The sequence below is a fragment of the Rhinatrema bivittatum genome, chromosome 1 (assembly GCF_901001135.1).
Source record: "Rhinatrema bivittatum chromosome 1, aRhiBiv1.1, whole genome shotgun sequence".
Lineage (NCBI taxonomy): Eukaryota > Metazoa > Chordata > Amphibia > Gymnophiona > Rhinatrematidae > Rhinatrema > Rhinatrema bivittatum.
The window spans coordinates 838,544,487-838,561,176 of NC_042615.1; the positions used below are offsets into that span (position 1 = coordinate 838,544,487).

Sequence of the window (16,690 nt, forward strand, 5' to 3'; positions counted from 1 at the left end):
CCTGTGGCTTCGCAACTGGGCGGCGGATACGTCCTCCAAGTCGAGTCTGGGCTCCCTTCCATTCAGAGGTAAGTTCCTCTTCGGGGAGGACCTGGATCAGATCATCAAGTCTCTGGGGGAAAACGCGGTTCATCGGCTGCCGGAGGACAGATATCGGCCTTCGCGAGCATATGCCTCTTCCCGGACCAGAGCCACGGCGCTACAGGAGCTACAGGCCATCGGGCTCTAGGCCCGCCGCCTCCAGGCCACAGACCTGGTCACGTTCCTTTCGTGGACGGAGGCCCGCCCGCACCACCCCCGGAGCAGGTAACCCCTCTCCTAAGCCTTCGCAATGATGTCAGGCTCGCCCACTCCGCCAGTCCCAGAATTGGGGGACGGCTGAAGTTTTTCTACCAGGAGTGGGCGCAGATCACCTCGAACCAGTGGGTCCTGGACACCATAGAGCACGGCTACGCATTGGAATTTGTCCGTCCTCCACAGGCAAGGTTCATTTTCTCCCCCTGCGGGTCGGTGCTCAAGAGACGGGCGGTGCAGGCGACGTTGGACAGACTTCGGGAAATAGGTGCTATCGCCCCCGTGCCCTCCGGAGAGGTGGGCTCGGGCCACTATTCCATCTACTTCGTCGTGCCAAAGAAGGACGGGTCCTTCCGTCCCATCCTGGATCTCAAGGAAGTCAACAAGTCCCTCCGAGTGGTCCGGTTTCGCATGGAAACGCTGCGGTCCGTGATTGCGGCGGTACATCAGGGGGAGTTCCTCGCCTCTCTGGACCTCACGGAGGCCTACCTGCACATTCCCATCCGCCGGGACCATCACCGTCTCCTCCGGTTCAAGATCCTGGACCAGCACTTTCAGTTCATAGCTCTCCCGTTCGGATTGGCGACGGCACCGCGTACCTTTACCAAGATCATGGTCGTTGTGGCAGCAGCCCTTCGAAAGGAGGGCGTGCTGGTCCATCCCTACCTGGACGATTGGCTCATTCGGGCGAAGTCCTTCAGCCAGGGACAAGCAGCGGTGCGCAGGGTGGTCCAGTTTCTACAGTCCCTGGGCTGGGTGGTGAACTTCTCCAAGAGCTCCCTCGTACCCTTGCAGCGCTTGGATTTTTTGGGAGCGTCCTTCGACACCCGGCTGGGCAAAGTCTTCCTGCGTCAGGACAAGGCGCAATCGTTGCGGGAGCATGTACTGCGGTTCTCTGCCTTGCAAGATCCCACCTCCTGGGACTACCTCCAACTCCTGGGGGTGATGGGTTCCACCATCGACATGGTCCCCTGGGCGTTTGCGCATCTCAGACCCTTGCAGTGGGCGCTCCTCTCCCGTTGGAAACCGGTTTCGCAGGACTACCAGATGATTCTCCCACTTCCGCAAAAGGCCAGGGACAGTCTGGGCTGGTGGCTGGAACCGTCGAGTCTGGCCCACGGAGTGTCTCTCGACTTGCCCAATTGGGTGATAGTAACCACCGATGCCAGTCTGCTGGGCTGGGGTGCGGTCTGCGATCGAAGCGCCACGCAGGGGACGTGGTCCGCGGTGGAGGCGAAGTGGTCCATCAACCGTCTGGAAACCAGAGCGGTCAGGCTAGCTCTGCGACACTTTCTGCCGCTCCTTCGGAACCGGGAGGTCAGAATCCTATCAGACAATGCTACCACCGTGGCCTACATCAACCGCCAAGGCGGCACGCGCAGCCCGCAGGTAGCGCTAGAGGCGGCGCTGCTGATGCAATGGGCGGAGCGTCATCTCGTTCGACTAGCGGCCTCGCACATCGCCGGAGTGGACAACGTGCAGGCGGACTTCCTCAGTCGTCAGCTGCTGGACCCCGGAGAGTGGTCTCTGTCCGAGGAAGCGATGCAACTTCTAGTCCGGCGTTGGGGAGCCCCCCACTTGGGTTTGATGGCCTCCGCTCTCAACGCCAAGGCTCCTCGCTTCTTCAGTCGCCGGAGAGAGCGCGGCGCGGAGGGAGTGGATGCGCTGGCCCTTCCGTGGCCGGCTCATCTTCTTCTCTACGCGTTTCCACCGTGGCCCCTGGTGGGCAGAATGCTTCGCAGAATAGAAAGTCATCAGGGGACCGTAATCTTCGTCGCTCCGGAATGGCCCAGGAGGCCTTGGTTTGCGGACCTGATACAGCTGGTGATCGACGGGCCAGTCAGACTGGGGCACCTCCCCCGTCTCTTACGTCAGGGCCCGGTATTTTTCGATCAGGCAGAACTCTTCTGTCTTGCGGCCTGGCTTTTGAGAGGCGCCGCCTCCGGCGCCGGGGCTACCCGGAGGCGGTAGTATCCACTCTACTGCGGGCACGTAAGACATCGACGTCGGTGGCCTATGTTCGAGTCTGGAAGGTGTTCGAGCTGTGGTGTGCTAGTCAGGACACGAGACCTACTAAGGCTTCGGTACCTCAGATCCTGCAGTTTTTACAGGCGGGGGTGGACAAAGGACTCGCCTATAATTCTCTGCGGGTGCAGGTGGCCGCCCTAGGTTCGCTGTTGCGTGATGGCGGTTCCCTGCTACAGCATCCGGACATTGCGCGTTTCCTCAAGGGGGTCAAGCATTTGCGGCCTCCAGTACGGGACCCGTGTCCCTCCTGGAGTCTCAACCTGGTGCTTCGCTCCCTGTCGGGACCACCGTTCGAGCCACTGAGCACTGCTACGATCAAGGATCTCACCCTCAAAGCGGTATTCCTGGTGGCCATCTGTTCCGCTCGCCGCATCTCGGAGCTGCAGGCTCTGTCGTGTAGAGAGCCTTACCTGCGTTTCTCCGACTCTGGAGTTTCGCTTCGCACAGTGCCTTCCTTCCTGCCGAAAGTGGTGTCTGCATTCCATGTGAACCAGACGGTGGAACTGCCGTCCTTTTCTTCCTCCGAGCCGAAGGCTCTCCGACTATTGGATGTCAGGCGCACGCTGCGTCTCTATCTGGAGGCTACCAATGAGTTCCGGATTTCTGATCATCTCTTCGTGCTTTGGTCTGGTCCCAGGAAGGGGTCTCAGGCCTCAAAAGCGACCATTGCGAGGTGGTTGAAGGCGGGCATTGCTGCTTCATACATTGGGGCGGGGCGGACTCCCCCGCCCGGCATTGTAGCTCATTCTACTCGTTCTCAGGCGGCTTCCTGGGCGGAGGCTCGCTCGGTCTCTACTCAGGAAATCTGCAGAGCAGCTACCTGGAAATCGTTACACACGTTCTCGAGGCACTATCGTCTGCACCTCGCCTCCTCAGTCACGGGACATTTTGGCGAACAGGTTCTCCGAGCAGGCCTCGCAGGACCCCACCCGATTTAGGGAAGCTTGGGTACATCCCATGGTCTGGACTGATCCAGGTACGTACAGGGAAAAGAAAATTATTACTTACCTGCTAATTTTCGTTCCTGTAGTACCATGGATCAGTCCAGACGCCCACCGCGCTTGGGTCTTTCTATCCTGCTCGACTCTTCTCTACGGGACTGTAGTGTGATAGGGCTTTCCCGGCTCCTCAGTCGCACTGTTTCTCACAGCCCCCTTCATGTTGGCGTGCTGTTTGCGCAGCGTCCTACCCGTTGGTAGGACGGTTCCAGTTTTTCTATTGCTGTTACACGGTTTATTGTTGCCGGTTCTTATAAACTTGATCCACTAAAGGGGTTCTATTTCTACTCGGGCTTTGATATACTCGATACTGAGCTCCTGCAGAGGGGGTAGTAGTATATATGGTGACGCCCCCTCGAAGCTTGTGCTGACTCCATCTGCTGGATTGGGGACATAACCCATGGTCTGGACTGATCCATGGTACTACAGGAACGAAAATTAGCAGGTAAGTAATAATTTTCTTTTTTATTCTCTGTTTTCCTAATAATCCCCAGCACTCTATTTGCTTTCTTGGCTGCTGCTGCACACAATGCTCATTGTATGGTTTCTCTATGGAGTGATACAGAGACATTATGATATTCTCTGTTTTATTCTCCATTCCTTTCCTAATAATCCCCAGCACTCTATTTGCTTTCTTGGCTGCTGCTGCACACAATGCTCATTGTATGGTTTCTCTATGGAGTGATACAGAGACATTATGATATTCTCTGTTTTATTCTCCATTCCTTTCCTAATAATCCCCAGCACTCTATTTGCTTTCTTGGCTGCTGCTGCACACAATGCTCATTGTATGGTTTCTCTATGGAGTGATACAGAGACATTATGATATTCTCTGTTTTATTCTCCATTCCTTTCCTAATAATCCCCAGCACTCTATTTGCTTTCTTGGCTGCTGCTACACACTGAGCAGAGGATTTCAATGTATTTTCAACAATGACACCTAGGTCCTTTTCCTGAGTAGTGACTCCTGATGTGGAACCTTGCATTATGTAGATATAATTTGGGTTGCTCTTCCCTAAGTGCATCACTTTGCACTTGTCTACATTAAATGTCATCTTGCAATTTCTCATTCCTCTTGTAATAATTTTGAATAATTTTGTGGCAGCTGCAAATGTGATCACGGCACTCATTGTTCACATTTCCAGGTCATTTATAGACCCAGTTCAGATTCTTGGGCACTCTTCTTCCCGTTACCTGCATGTTCCTGGAAGGGGGCGAGGTCTCAGCAGCTGTTCTCAGTCAATCCTCTTACTATTAGACAATTTTCAGGGGGGGTACCCATGACTTTCCCCTTTGCTGTTAGTGCACCTGGGTTCTGGGATGCAAGCATCAGGTGTAAAACTGAAATTTAATTATACATGTATATTTTTCCCTGATCCAAAACTCCATATTTAGCTGCTCTGCCTGTAATAATTTTCACACCTAGGAGACTGGGTGCCTAGCTAGATGATAGCAATGCAGCAGTTTATTGCTGTGGCGCTCTCTCTGGTGAGTCAGGTGAAGTTATTGGGTTTTTTCCCCTTGGGTGGATCATGTGGTGTGGCTGTCCCTCCGGTGGGATGGATGGGGGTGGTTGAGAACTTTCTTTGGTGTGGCTCTCTGGTGTGTGCAGTGGCAGTGTTGGTTCTTCTCCTTGGATGGATCATGTGGTGTGGCTGTCCCTCCGGTGGGATGGATGGGGGTGGTTGAGAACTTTCTTTGATGTGGCTCTCTTTTTGGGTTGGGTGGCAGTGTTGGTTCTTCTCCTTGGATGGATCATGTGGTGTGGCTGTCCCTCAGCTCCAGTCAGTGATACTGTTACTTGAGTGGCTTATGTGCTGTGGTTCTCTCCTGGTCAGGTGGGAGCAGTGGTGCTATTCCTTGCATGGATCATGTGGTGAGAGATATGTTTCAGGCAGGTCAGATGGGGCAGAGGTGCTGTCCCTTGGGTGATGGTCATGGTGAGCTTGCATGCACCTTGTGGTGCTGCTGTCTGTGCAGCTGTTCTCATGGCTTGTTCCTGTTGGTTTCTTTTCTGCTTTAGGTATAAACATCTCCTCCGAGATTTGACTGAGAACACTTGCCAAGATGCTGCTGACTTCCAGCAGCTTGCACGTAAGTTTGCTCTGCAGCCAGGGGGCGCTGTATGAGAAGGGGAAGAACACGTGTGGGGGGATAATGTGAGACAGGTTGGGAGGTGGGAATGGCATAAGAAGTAGGTGGGCCTGTTGCTTTCAGGCTGGCACTATAGGGTAGGTGTCAGGGAGGCACTGAGTGCTTGCTGAATGGAGGTGCAAGGACTGATGAAGACCAAGGTCCATCGAGCCCAGCACTACAACAGTGATCCCCAAAACGTAGTTCCTGAGCATACACAGATCGGTCTAGACAAGTGGGTTTATTCATCCCTACCAGCAGATGGAGGCAGAGAACAAATCCTTGAGGCACTGCTACATAACCCGAGGTGCCACCTGCAGTCCCTCAGTATTTCTCTGTCTCCAGCAGATGGGAGAGGTGCAGACCTGCAGTCCCTCAGTATTTCTCTGACTCCAGCAGATGGGAGAGGTGCTGTCCTGCAGTCTGAGATTAAGAAAGAGAAATTGAAGTAGGAGAATTTCGAGGAAGCTCCCTGCGGTGTTAGGCTCCTTGGTGACCATCCCTCAGGTTGAGCCGGGCGTCTGGGGGGGGTTGGGAGCCCCTGAAAGCCAGGGGATTGGTTCCCTCAGGGCCTCCGAGGCCTCTGTCTGCAAGGGGAGGACCCCTGGGTGTGTTTTGCCTTTGTATCTGTGATTTAAAGTTAAAAAAAGGAGCAGAAAGGCAAACAGTGGGTTGTTTGGGGGGATGGAAGGAATGGTAATGAGGCAGCGAGGGCTGCAGGCCCCGGCAGACAGAAGGTAACTACTGCGCCGGTCCGCGTGTATCCTGGGGGAGCGGCCAGGCCTGTGGTGGAGGAGGCGCGGCAGCAGTTTGTGCAGCCATGTTTGTTTTCCTGCGCGTCTCTGGGGGCCGTGCTGAGGCCGGAGAGCAGAGGTCGTTTCCGTGGCGGAGCCAGATTGATTTTGCTGTGCCACGGAAAATGGGGCAGCGTGGTTAAGGGGGAAAAAAAAAGTCACGCGCCAGAGCGATGTTTGCAGGTCGAGGGGCAGCCATTGGTGCGGGAGCACGTGGTATAGCAGAGGCGTGTGCCGCGCTGGTGGGCTGGAGTCTACACACTTGAATTCTTACGCCTTCTGTCCTGGTTGCGTTTTGGAAGAGGCGGGTTCCTCAGCGGGGGGCGCATGGGGGGAAGTGGATTTCCCGCCCTTCAGGTGGGATGTCGGTGGTCCAGGGGGCCCCGCGAGACGATTGCGTCCACAGAAGGTCATGGGCCAGGAGTCCCTTTTTAACTCGGGAACCCAGGGATTCCACTCCCCCATTTTCTCCTGAGGTTCGGGGGGGACTCTGACAACAGCCTGGAGCAGGGGATGGATGGGCCTCAGGGATTTTTGCCAAAATGTATCCTCTTGATGCATAAAGCCTTCCTGTCAATGAAGGGGATGAAGGGGTAGCGGGCGAGCGTTGGGCCTTCCCTATCCGCACCAAAGAAGCCTAAGAGGGCCACAGGTGGGTCCGGGGACCTTCTGCATCGTCTGGGACTGCGTTGGGTGGAGTCGGGGGGGGGGGGGGTTCCATGGATGATCCGCAGGATGTCCCTTTGGACCAGCAGGACATGTTCCAGACGCTGATGTGACTGTGGCACCGGGTGTGGACCCGAATGTAGCTAAGGACGACCCGGATCCGGATGATCCTCGAGTTGTCCCTTTATTTAAGAAAGTGGAACTATGCCCTCTTGTTCCCCAGGTCTTGGGGTGAAAGTGACTCAGGAGTCGGATAGCGAGGGGGTGAGTCCGTTCCTGGATGGGCTGAGAGTCCCCCTGAGTGCCTTTCCCTCAGCTAAGAAGATCAGGACGTTGGGGAGTTAGATCCCCTGACGGAGGAGGCTTTGGAGATACTGCGGGTACTGAAGGTGGATGCTGTGGTATCAGAGGTCACTTAAGACGACCATCCTGGTGGTGGGGGCTGCTGTTTTGAAGGACTGAGGTCCCCACGCTGAGTCTTTGGGCCGCCGTTTGTTCCAGCTTGATGCAGAGGACCTGTCTCTGTGGGGTGCAGAAAGCACAGGGCCCGGCTTTGACAGGAGATGTTACCCTGCAATGAGCTCGTTTAGAGGCTGGGGTGGCTTATGTAGGCGTTGCATTCTGTGATTTGGTTCGCACGTCAGCCAGGAGTATAGTCTCAGCGGTGGTGGCCCGCAGGCTTTTGTGGCTGCACAGTTGGTCAACGGACGTGGTCGAAGGCTCAGCTGTGTAATCTCTTCTGGAAGGATTTGGATCAGCTAATGACGATGTTTGGGGGGGGTCTAAGGGGTACAGTCTGCTTGATGATGAGCACTAGTAAGAAGGTGTTCCCGGCTCAGGGATTTGAGGAGATTTCGGTCTGGTAGGACCACCTCCAATGTGTCTGCAAAGCCGATGGGCAATCGCCAGCAGTCCTTTCATGGAGGCCGTAGAGGCTCCAGGGATGATGCTGGTCAAGGGGCCGCTGGTGGAAAGTCAACAAAAGGAAGCCAGGGTGTCCCACTCCTGCACAGAAGTTGTAGGGGGCAGCTTGTCCAGCTTTTATGTGGCGAGGACCAGGATTACCTCAGACCCCTAGGAGCAGGGAGCTGCATCTTTTGGATGTGAGAACTCTGTTACGATATTTGGAGCTGTCGAATAGTTCTGGTACTCCGATCACCATTTTGACCTGAATATGGGGGCAGAAGAAGGGAGAGAAGGCCTCTAAGGCTACCATTTCCCATTGGGTGAAAGCGGCTATTTGCACGGAGTATATTTGTAAGGGCCGTCAGGTTCTAGCGGGGCTGAAGGCGCACTCTACCCGATCACCAGCCACTTCCTGGGTAGATTGGCAGTTGCTGTCGCCTCAGGAGATTTCTAGGGCTGCGGTGTGGTCCTCGTTGTATATTTTCACCAGACATTTCCGCATGGACGTGAGGGCGCAGGAAGAAGCATTCTTTGGTGAGTGTTCTGAGTGCGGGTCTTTCATGTTCCCGTCCAGTCTAGGGGTGCTTTAGTTCATCCCACTTGTCTGGACTGATCTGGGTATGTACAGGAAAGGAAAATTTGGTTCTTACCTGCTAACTTTCGTTCCTGTAATACCACAGATCAGTCCATCCCGTCACTGCCGAAAGACTGATTTTTGCCAGCTGGTGGTTCAAGTTGGTTTGCCTTTCAGGGTATTTGGGCAGTTGATCATGGTTTGGGTTTTTCAGATTAAGTTTTTGGGAGCGTTGTTGGGTCCAATTTATGGGGGTTTCCAACCCTATAATTTTCCCTTTTAGCCTAAGAAAAGGGGTTTGGGGGTTACATCTTGGCTTGGGTACAGGTCAATACTGAGGGACTGCAGGTGGCACTCTCAGTTATGTACCACAACCTCAAAAGTTTTTTGTTTCTCTGTCTCCATCTGCTGGTAGGGAGGCAAAACCCACTCGTCTGGACTGATCTGTGGTATTACAGGAAGGAAAATTAGCAGATTTCCTATCCATTTCTTGTTGCTCACTCCCAGGGATAATAGTGGGCTTTCCAGAGTCACCTGATTAATAATGGTTTATGGACCTTTCCTCCAGGACCTTCTCCAAACCCTTTCTAAACCCAGCTATGCCAGTTTGTGACTTCATCCCTCAGTAACGAATTCCACAGCTTGCTGGTGCAGTGAGTGAAAAAATGGACCCACTCTAATCCTAGAACTATTTCAAAGACTAAATAACTGGACCCTCTTTATTCGTTCTCCCCACTCATTATTTTATAATCCTCTATCATATCTCCCTCAGCCGTCTCTTCTCCACTCATTATTTTATAATCCTCTATCATATCCCCCTCAGCCGTCTCTTCTCCACTCATTATTTTATAATCCTCTATCATATCCCCCTCAGCAGTCTCTTCTCCACTCATTATTTTATATCATATCTCCCCTCAGCCGTCTCTTCTCCACTCATTATTTTATAAACCTCTATCATATCTCCCTCAGCCGTCTCTTCTCCACTCAGTATTTTATAAACCTCTATCATATTTCCCTCAGCCGTCTCTTCTCCACTCATTATTTTATAATCCTCTATCATATTTCCCTCAGCCGTCTCTTCTCCACTCAGTATTTTATAAACCTCTATCATATCTCCCCTCAGCCGTCTCTTCTCCACTCATTATTTTATAGACCTCTATCATATCTCCCTCAGCCGTGTCTTCTCCACTCATTATTTTATAGACCTCTATCATATCATTACTGAGGCTTTGGGTCTCCCTGTTTTAGCAGCTGTGTAAGGGTACATGTGGGGGGAGTGAGGTAGAAGCCACAGTAATCACACATGGATTGTGATTTTGTTGCAGGATCTCTGAGAGACATAACCCAGGTCTCCCAGTACATCCATGACCATGCTCGCAACCAAGAGAACCAGCTGCAGCTCCTCAGGGTACAGAAACTACTGAAGGGGAGAAAAGCAAAGGTGGTGATGCCAGGTAAGAAGAGGGTAACGGGGAAGGAACAAAAAAACCGGCGTTTGAAATAAAGCTAGAGCTGTGTTCTCACATTCTCGCCATAGTGTATGCCTGGGAGTGTGAACGGCTGTTGAGTAAACACTGTTCCTGCAGTTCTGTTACAGAAATGGTATAGTGAAATTGACAAGGAGCAATGTGCGGAGACAATCAAATGACAGAAATAGTAAATACGGTATTTTATTTATATATTTACTTATTTAGACATTTTATATAACGTCGTTTGTGGTATAGATCACAACTGTTTACCAGTCCAGATGCCCGGGTTTTACCTCCCTTCCAGCAGATGGAGACAGAGATTTTTTGCACCACCGGCATATAACCTGGTGTACCACCTGCAACCTCTCAATATTTCTCTGTATCCAGCAGATGGAGGTGCAAAACCTGCAGTTCTGAAGCTCTTTTTAAAAAAAAAAAAAAAGAAGGAAAAAGATGTCCCTCCTCGGAGGGACATTTTGAGGACTGACTCCATTGGTTGATTTATTGTATAATGTTTAAAATATGATGTGAGCATTTGCACTTTATATTATAATTGAATTATTTGATAATATTTCTGATTTTCATGTTTTTTGAAGATGTTTGTTTTTAAATGTGAGTGCATGAGTATAGTATGAATGTGTTAGATAGTTTTTTAATGTTAGACAGGCTTATAAAATGCAAATAAAATATTGATGCAATTTATTGTATTCCTCTTCTTATGTATGTTGTGCCTCCTCGGAGGTTGGCAGGTCCTGCTGGGAGCATCCCTCCTAAGTAGCAGGGCTGGATGAGCAGGGGTTGCTGACCTCAATTTCCCCGTGTTTACCCACCAAAAGACGAGGATCGGTAAACACCACGGATTCTTTCTTTAGCACAAACCGTCATAAAAAGCCAGACTGAGGCCGAGTTTCGCTCTATTCTGAGCTGCTTCAGGGGCTATTGTAAACATAAACATATATAAACACATACACCATACAAACACCAATAATTAAATCACATTAAATAATGTGAATAATATGAAAAGGAATTAAATAACCATATATTTATAAAGTTGAGAAAGATAAAAACATTTAAAATCATTTTTTACAAGTGATACGGAAAAGACTGTGACACGCAAATAGTATAATGTGTTGTAGAGAATAACCAGACAAGGTTACCTATGATGGCCTTAGCTATATGCAACGTGGTCTACTTGTTGCAATCATAAGCCTTGGAAGTTAGCCTGATGAAAGACCTTAAGCATTATATAAAAAATATATTAGAAATTGATAGAGTCAGCAAATGTAACCTCCCATTAGTACATTTATACGTATAACAATGAAATGTGTTAAGCATTGATGAATTGCCTACCCAACATGAATAAAAAATAATCTATATGTACGTACATTTTTAATAAATGAATTATTATATAAAATATATTTAATTCAAAGGGGAAAAATACAAATCAGAAATCTAGAAAGGTTAAAGAACAAAGCAAGATATTTAAATTTAAGGATTATCAATTTTGCTCTAACCAGATTTACCCTATTACAAGATAAGTTTAAAAAATACTTATGAGGTATTAAAGATTCCAAAGGAGGCTTCTCCTCCTATTTCTAAGATATTATATAAAAACAACTTTTTTAGTAGGGGTTTCAGGGAGGCTTTAAAAACAGCCTCCCTGAAACCCCTACTAAAAAAACTAACTTGGACCCATCCAACCCCATAAACTTCCACCCAATCGCCAACTTACCTTTTTATAGCCAAGATAATGGAAAAACTGGTCAACTCTCGTCTCACAGACTACCTGGACTCACACGACATACTACACCCATCACAATTCGGATTCAGGAAACACAGAAACACAGAATCTCTCCTTCTCTCATTAACGGACAACATCCTGATGGGCCTCGACAAAGGTCAATCATACCTGCTAGCTCTTCTAGACATCTCCGCTGCGTTTGACACAGTTAACCACTCAATCCTCATCAAGCGCTTGATGGAAATAGGCTTCTCAGGCTCTGCACTCCTCTGGTTAAAATCTTTTCTAAGCGACAGGTATTTCAAAGTAAAAATAATCAACAAAGAATCTTCCCCCATAGCATCCAAGCAAGGAGGTACCCCAGGGTTCCTCGCTTTCCCCGACCCTATTCAACATATATCTTCTCCCCTTATTCCATCTACTCAATAACCTCAACCTCACCTACTTTATTTATGCAGACGACGTGCAGATCATAATCCCCATCAAGGATCCCATCTCCGACACTTTAAACTATTGGAACAGCTGCCTCCACGCTATCAACCTCCTTCTCACGAGCCTCAGCCTGGTTCTCAATACATCCAAAACCGAACTTCTGGTCATCTCCCCCAATGATAATAACCCACTTGCCAGCACCACAAATACACCATCAGTAAATCAAGTGAGAGACCTTGGAGCCACCCTAGACTCCAGAATGAACCTTAAAAAATTCATTAACACCACGAAAGAGGGCTTTTATAAACTTCAGGTCCTAAAACAATTAAGACCTCTCCTCCACTTCCATGACTACAGATCTGTCCTTCAAGCCATACTATTCTCAAAAATTGATTATGGCCAGGCTCTTCTCCAAACCTCTTCAGATGCTGCAAAACGCTGCAGCCAGGATCCTTACAAACACTCGCCGGATGGACCACATCACACCGATACTAAAAATACTACATTGGCTACCCATACACTTCAGAATACTCTTCAAGACTCTGACCATCATTCACAAATCCATATATCAGCAATCCTCTCTGCAACTTACCATACCCCTCAATTTACACTCCTCATCAAGGCCAACCAAATCGGCATACAAAGGCTCCTTCCAGGTTCCCCCTAGCAATTCCACTATACACAACTCCATCGAAAAACGAGCGCTATCAACCACTGGTCCACTTCACTGGAACTCTCTCCCACCAGACCTACGCCAGGAACATTGTCATCTCACATTCAGAAAAAAATTGAAAACATGTCTCTTCGCCCAAGTTTAATGCTGAAGAAACCCATGGTAGCCGCAAGGACCACCACCCCTTGGTTGCGTCCTCTTTCAACCTCTCTAAGGATCTCCTATTCTAGAACCGCTCGCGTATATTAACTTTTCAATTGAACGCCATTATGTAAATTTGTATTTAAGTTTACCCGATAAGCAACCGCTCTTTGCTTACCTGCTCTTCTATACATTTAGAATAGAAATTGTTAATCTATCCCTTGTCTTCAACAGCCTGGTTCTACTTCCCTGTTTTAATGTAACTTTCGCTTTCTGTGTTAACTGGTTTCCCCCCCTTGTTTATTGTAAACCGGTACGATAAGACCTAGTCTTGAGCATCTGTATATTAAAAGAACTTAAATAAAATAAATATCACAGGAGCAAATACCTCCTTTGGATATCTCACAAGTCCTTGAGTCTTCTACTGAAGAAATAATAGAGAAAAAAGGAACAGTATTAGTTAAATTTGTATTCCCTTCTCCCTGCCTTGCTTCTGCCTCTCCCTGGTGCAGGGACGCAGCTCTCTGCTCCGTTGTTTCTTTCTCTTTGGACTGCTCCCAGAGGTTTTTTTGTCTCGCCCCTGTTTGGCTTGTCTCCGCGTGGTTCGTGGTGTTTGCTGACACGTCCAAGGAGCTCCATGTGTAGCCACAAGTCCCCGCGTTTTCCCGTGTTACTGTTCCTAGTAAAGCAGTGGCTATTTTCTAAGACAAGTGCCAGCAGTCTGGTTCCACCCTGGTTAAGGTGGAGCCCATCCCTTCGGAAGAGACTCCCCCTTCCCCAAAAGGTTCCCCAGTTCCTAACAAAACTGAATCCCTCTTCCTTGCACCATCGTCTCATCCACGCATTGAGACTCCGGAGCTCTGCCTGCCTCTGGTGACCTGCGCGTGGAACAGGGAGCATTTCAGAGAATGCTACCCTGGAGGTTCTGGATTTAAGCTTCCTACCTAAGAGCATAATTCCCTGAACATACCTGGATCAGTCCAGAGCGTGGCTTGAGCCTCCTGTCCAGCAGGTGGAGACAGAGTAAAACTGAAAGGGTGTCCTGTATGAGGACAGAGCCCACCCTGCAGCCCCTCAGTATTTGTCTGTCTCCAGCAGGTGGATCAGCTCACCTGATTTAGGCTACTCCGCCTTCTTTTCTTCCTTTCTTTGGATCAAGCAAGTACTTCTTCCTTAAGATCTTGATTGGTTTCTCTCTGTAAAATAAGAGTGAGTTTTCTTCCCGTCTCCCAGCTCTTGCCGGACTCAGGGGGGCTTCGCCCATTGTGCTTGAGACCGTGCCTGAGTCCGTGAGTGTTTCCAGGTGTGGGGACCGAAGCTGGTGGTCCAGTTTTCATCTCCCCTTGGCTGCCTAGGGAGCTTAGAGCTCCATTGCTGTGCTCAGTCTGAGTTAGAAAAAAAGAATAACAGCAATATAATAATAATAATTTATTGGCACATTTTTTAGTTTTTAAATTTTACTTACCTGGGATTTGAACCGGCAGCCAGACAGGCAGGAGTCAGCAGGCTTCTCTCCCCTGCTTCACTCCTGCTGGCAGGGCTGCCAGTAAAAGCTATTTTTTACTTTTTTTCCTTCAGTGGCGGCTCCTCTTCATTGCCTCGCTCGTGGGCAGCCCTCGCCGCGCCTGCCTGCCGGGTGAGGAAGGCCCCTCCTTGGCAGGGCAGGCAAATTTAGTCCGGGAATTGAATCCCCAGCGTATGGCCAGGCCGTTCCCGGGTCGGCAAAGCCCGGGAGCGGCGGCCATCTTGGGTTTTTCTGCAGCTCCCGTTTCGGAGCTTCCTGGGGCTGGGGAGCTGGATTTTCACGAGTCTCCCCCCGATTTGAGCCCCAAGGCCCCCAAGGATGTGGTCCCTGACCCCCCCTCGCCCCCCTCCCCGGGAAAGCCAGGGCCCGTTTTTCTTCTGATTTTGTCGCCTGCTGCATAAATCTTATTTGGCTAGCTGGCAGGAGGAGGAGGGGTCCCCCCCATGGCCCCCCTCCCCCCGGCGAAAATTCCGCGCCACACGCCGTTAACTCTTGCCCGGCTGCAAAGCCTTCGGGGTCACTTCGGGTGTGGATGGCCCCCCTCCCTGACCCCCTGGTGGCTCCAGTTCTTCCGGATCCTGATCTCACGTCTGATCCAGCGAGCACCCTCCCGCCCCGTTTCAAAGGGAGGAGTTGGAACCCCTCATCCCCTTTGTCATCCAGGAATTGGGGCTGGAGGGACCCCCCGCGGATACCCTTACGGCCTCCTTGCCCAAAAATATGGACCCGGTCCTGGCGGGACTTAGGGCTCCGGCAAGCGCTTTTCCATTTCATCCTATGCACAAGTTGCTGCTCTTGCATGAATGGGGGACTCTGGGTGGGGTGGGCTATGGATAAGCTCTACCCCCCTCCCGGAAGAATGTTTAGATATGTTGAAAATTCCCACTGTGGACTCCTCGGTCTCTACGGTCACCAAACACACCACTATCCCTGTGGAGGTGTCGACGGCTTTAAAGGACGGACAGGACCGTAAGCTCGAGGCACATATGAAATGTATTTTTGAAGTCCTGGCTCTGGGGATCCTTGCAACTATCTGCAGCAGTCTCATGCAGCGGGCAGGTCTCAGGTGGGTACAACAATTACTCGGCACCCAGGACCTCCCGTCTGCAGAGGCGGAGAAGGCTGAACGTCTAGAAGCCGTCATTGCATATGGGGCTAATGCGCACTCTGACCTCCTCCGCGTCCAGGCGAAGGCGATGGCCTCGGTGGTGTCCGCTAGACGACTCCTCTGGTTGCGCAATTGGTCGGCCGACCCATCCTCCAAGGCACGGCTAGGCCTGGGACTACTTACAGGTCTTGGGGTCCATGGCTTCCACCATCGACCTAGTCCCCTGGGCCTTTGCTCATATGCAACCGTTACAGAAAGCTTCAAAGGTAAGTTGCTTTTTAGAGAGGACCTTGAGAAGCTTATTGATTCCTTGGGGGAAAACAAGTTTCATAAGCTACCGGAGGACCATCCGAAACAATCTCGATCTTTTACGCCCTCCCGTCCTCGCTTCCGGGACAGAGGAGGTATACACCCCGTGGTCGAGGGGGCTCCTCTAGGGGTTATTCTTCTCTGTCTCAGTCTTGGTCGCAGCCCTTTCGTGGGAGTCGATCCTCTCGCGAGGGCCAGTCCTTGCGCTCCACCCCTAAGCCTGCCACACAATGAAATTCAGTCGACCCATTCCTCTGTCCCTTTTCTGGGCTGCTGCCTCTCCCTTTTCTTCGAGGAATGGGTCAAAATCACGTTGGACCAGTGGGTCCTCGACATTGTCTGAGACAGTTATGCCTTCGAGTTTGTTTGCGACCTACCGGATCTCTTTGTATTCTCCCCATGCGGGCGTCTCAAGCGGAAAGCGGTAGAGCAAACCCTCGCCAGACTACTGAGTCTGGGCACAGTTGTCCCGGTGCCGGTAAAGGAGCTTGGCGCAGGCCAGTATTCTATTTACTTCGTGGTTCCCAAGAAGGACGGGGCTCTTCGGCCGATCTTAGACCTAAAACGGGTCAACCGGGCCCTCAAGATTCCACATTTGCGCATGGAAACCTTGCGAGCGGTCATCGCTGCGGTTTGCCCCGGAGAGTTCCTTGCCTCGCTCGATTTGACAGAGGCGTACTTCCATATTCCGATTCACCGCAATTGCCAGAAGTACCTTTGCTTCCACATCCTTAACCGGGATTTCCAGTTTTGGGTGCTGCCTTTTGGCCTCTCGACAGCGCTTCGCACCTTCACCAAGGTCATGGTGGTGGTGGCGGCGGCCCTTCGCCGGGAAGGCATGCTAGTTCACCCCTATCTGGACGACTGGCTTGTATGGGCCAAGTCAGAGGCTCTTTGCA

At 50.7% G+C, this 16,690-nt stretch overlaps 1 protein-coding gene across 1 annotated transcript in view; it reads left to right on the forward strand.

Annotated features, from left to right (window-relative positions):
* Nucleotides 1-16,690, forward strand: part of ARHGEF39 (Rho guanine nucleotide exchange factor 39) — a 95,199-nt gene that overhangs the window by 55,110 nt on the left and 23,399 nt on the right. Inside the window, exons 7-8 of the mRNA XM_029583468.1 lie at nt 5,344-5,414; nt 9,719-9,847. Of these exons, the coding sequence (XP_029439328.1) occupies nt 5,344-5,414; nt 9,719-9,847 (200 nt within the window). The remainder of the gene's footprint in view (nt 1-5,343; nt 5,415-9,718; nt 9,848-16,690) is intronic.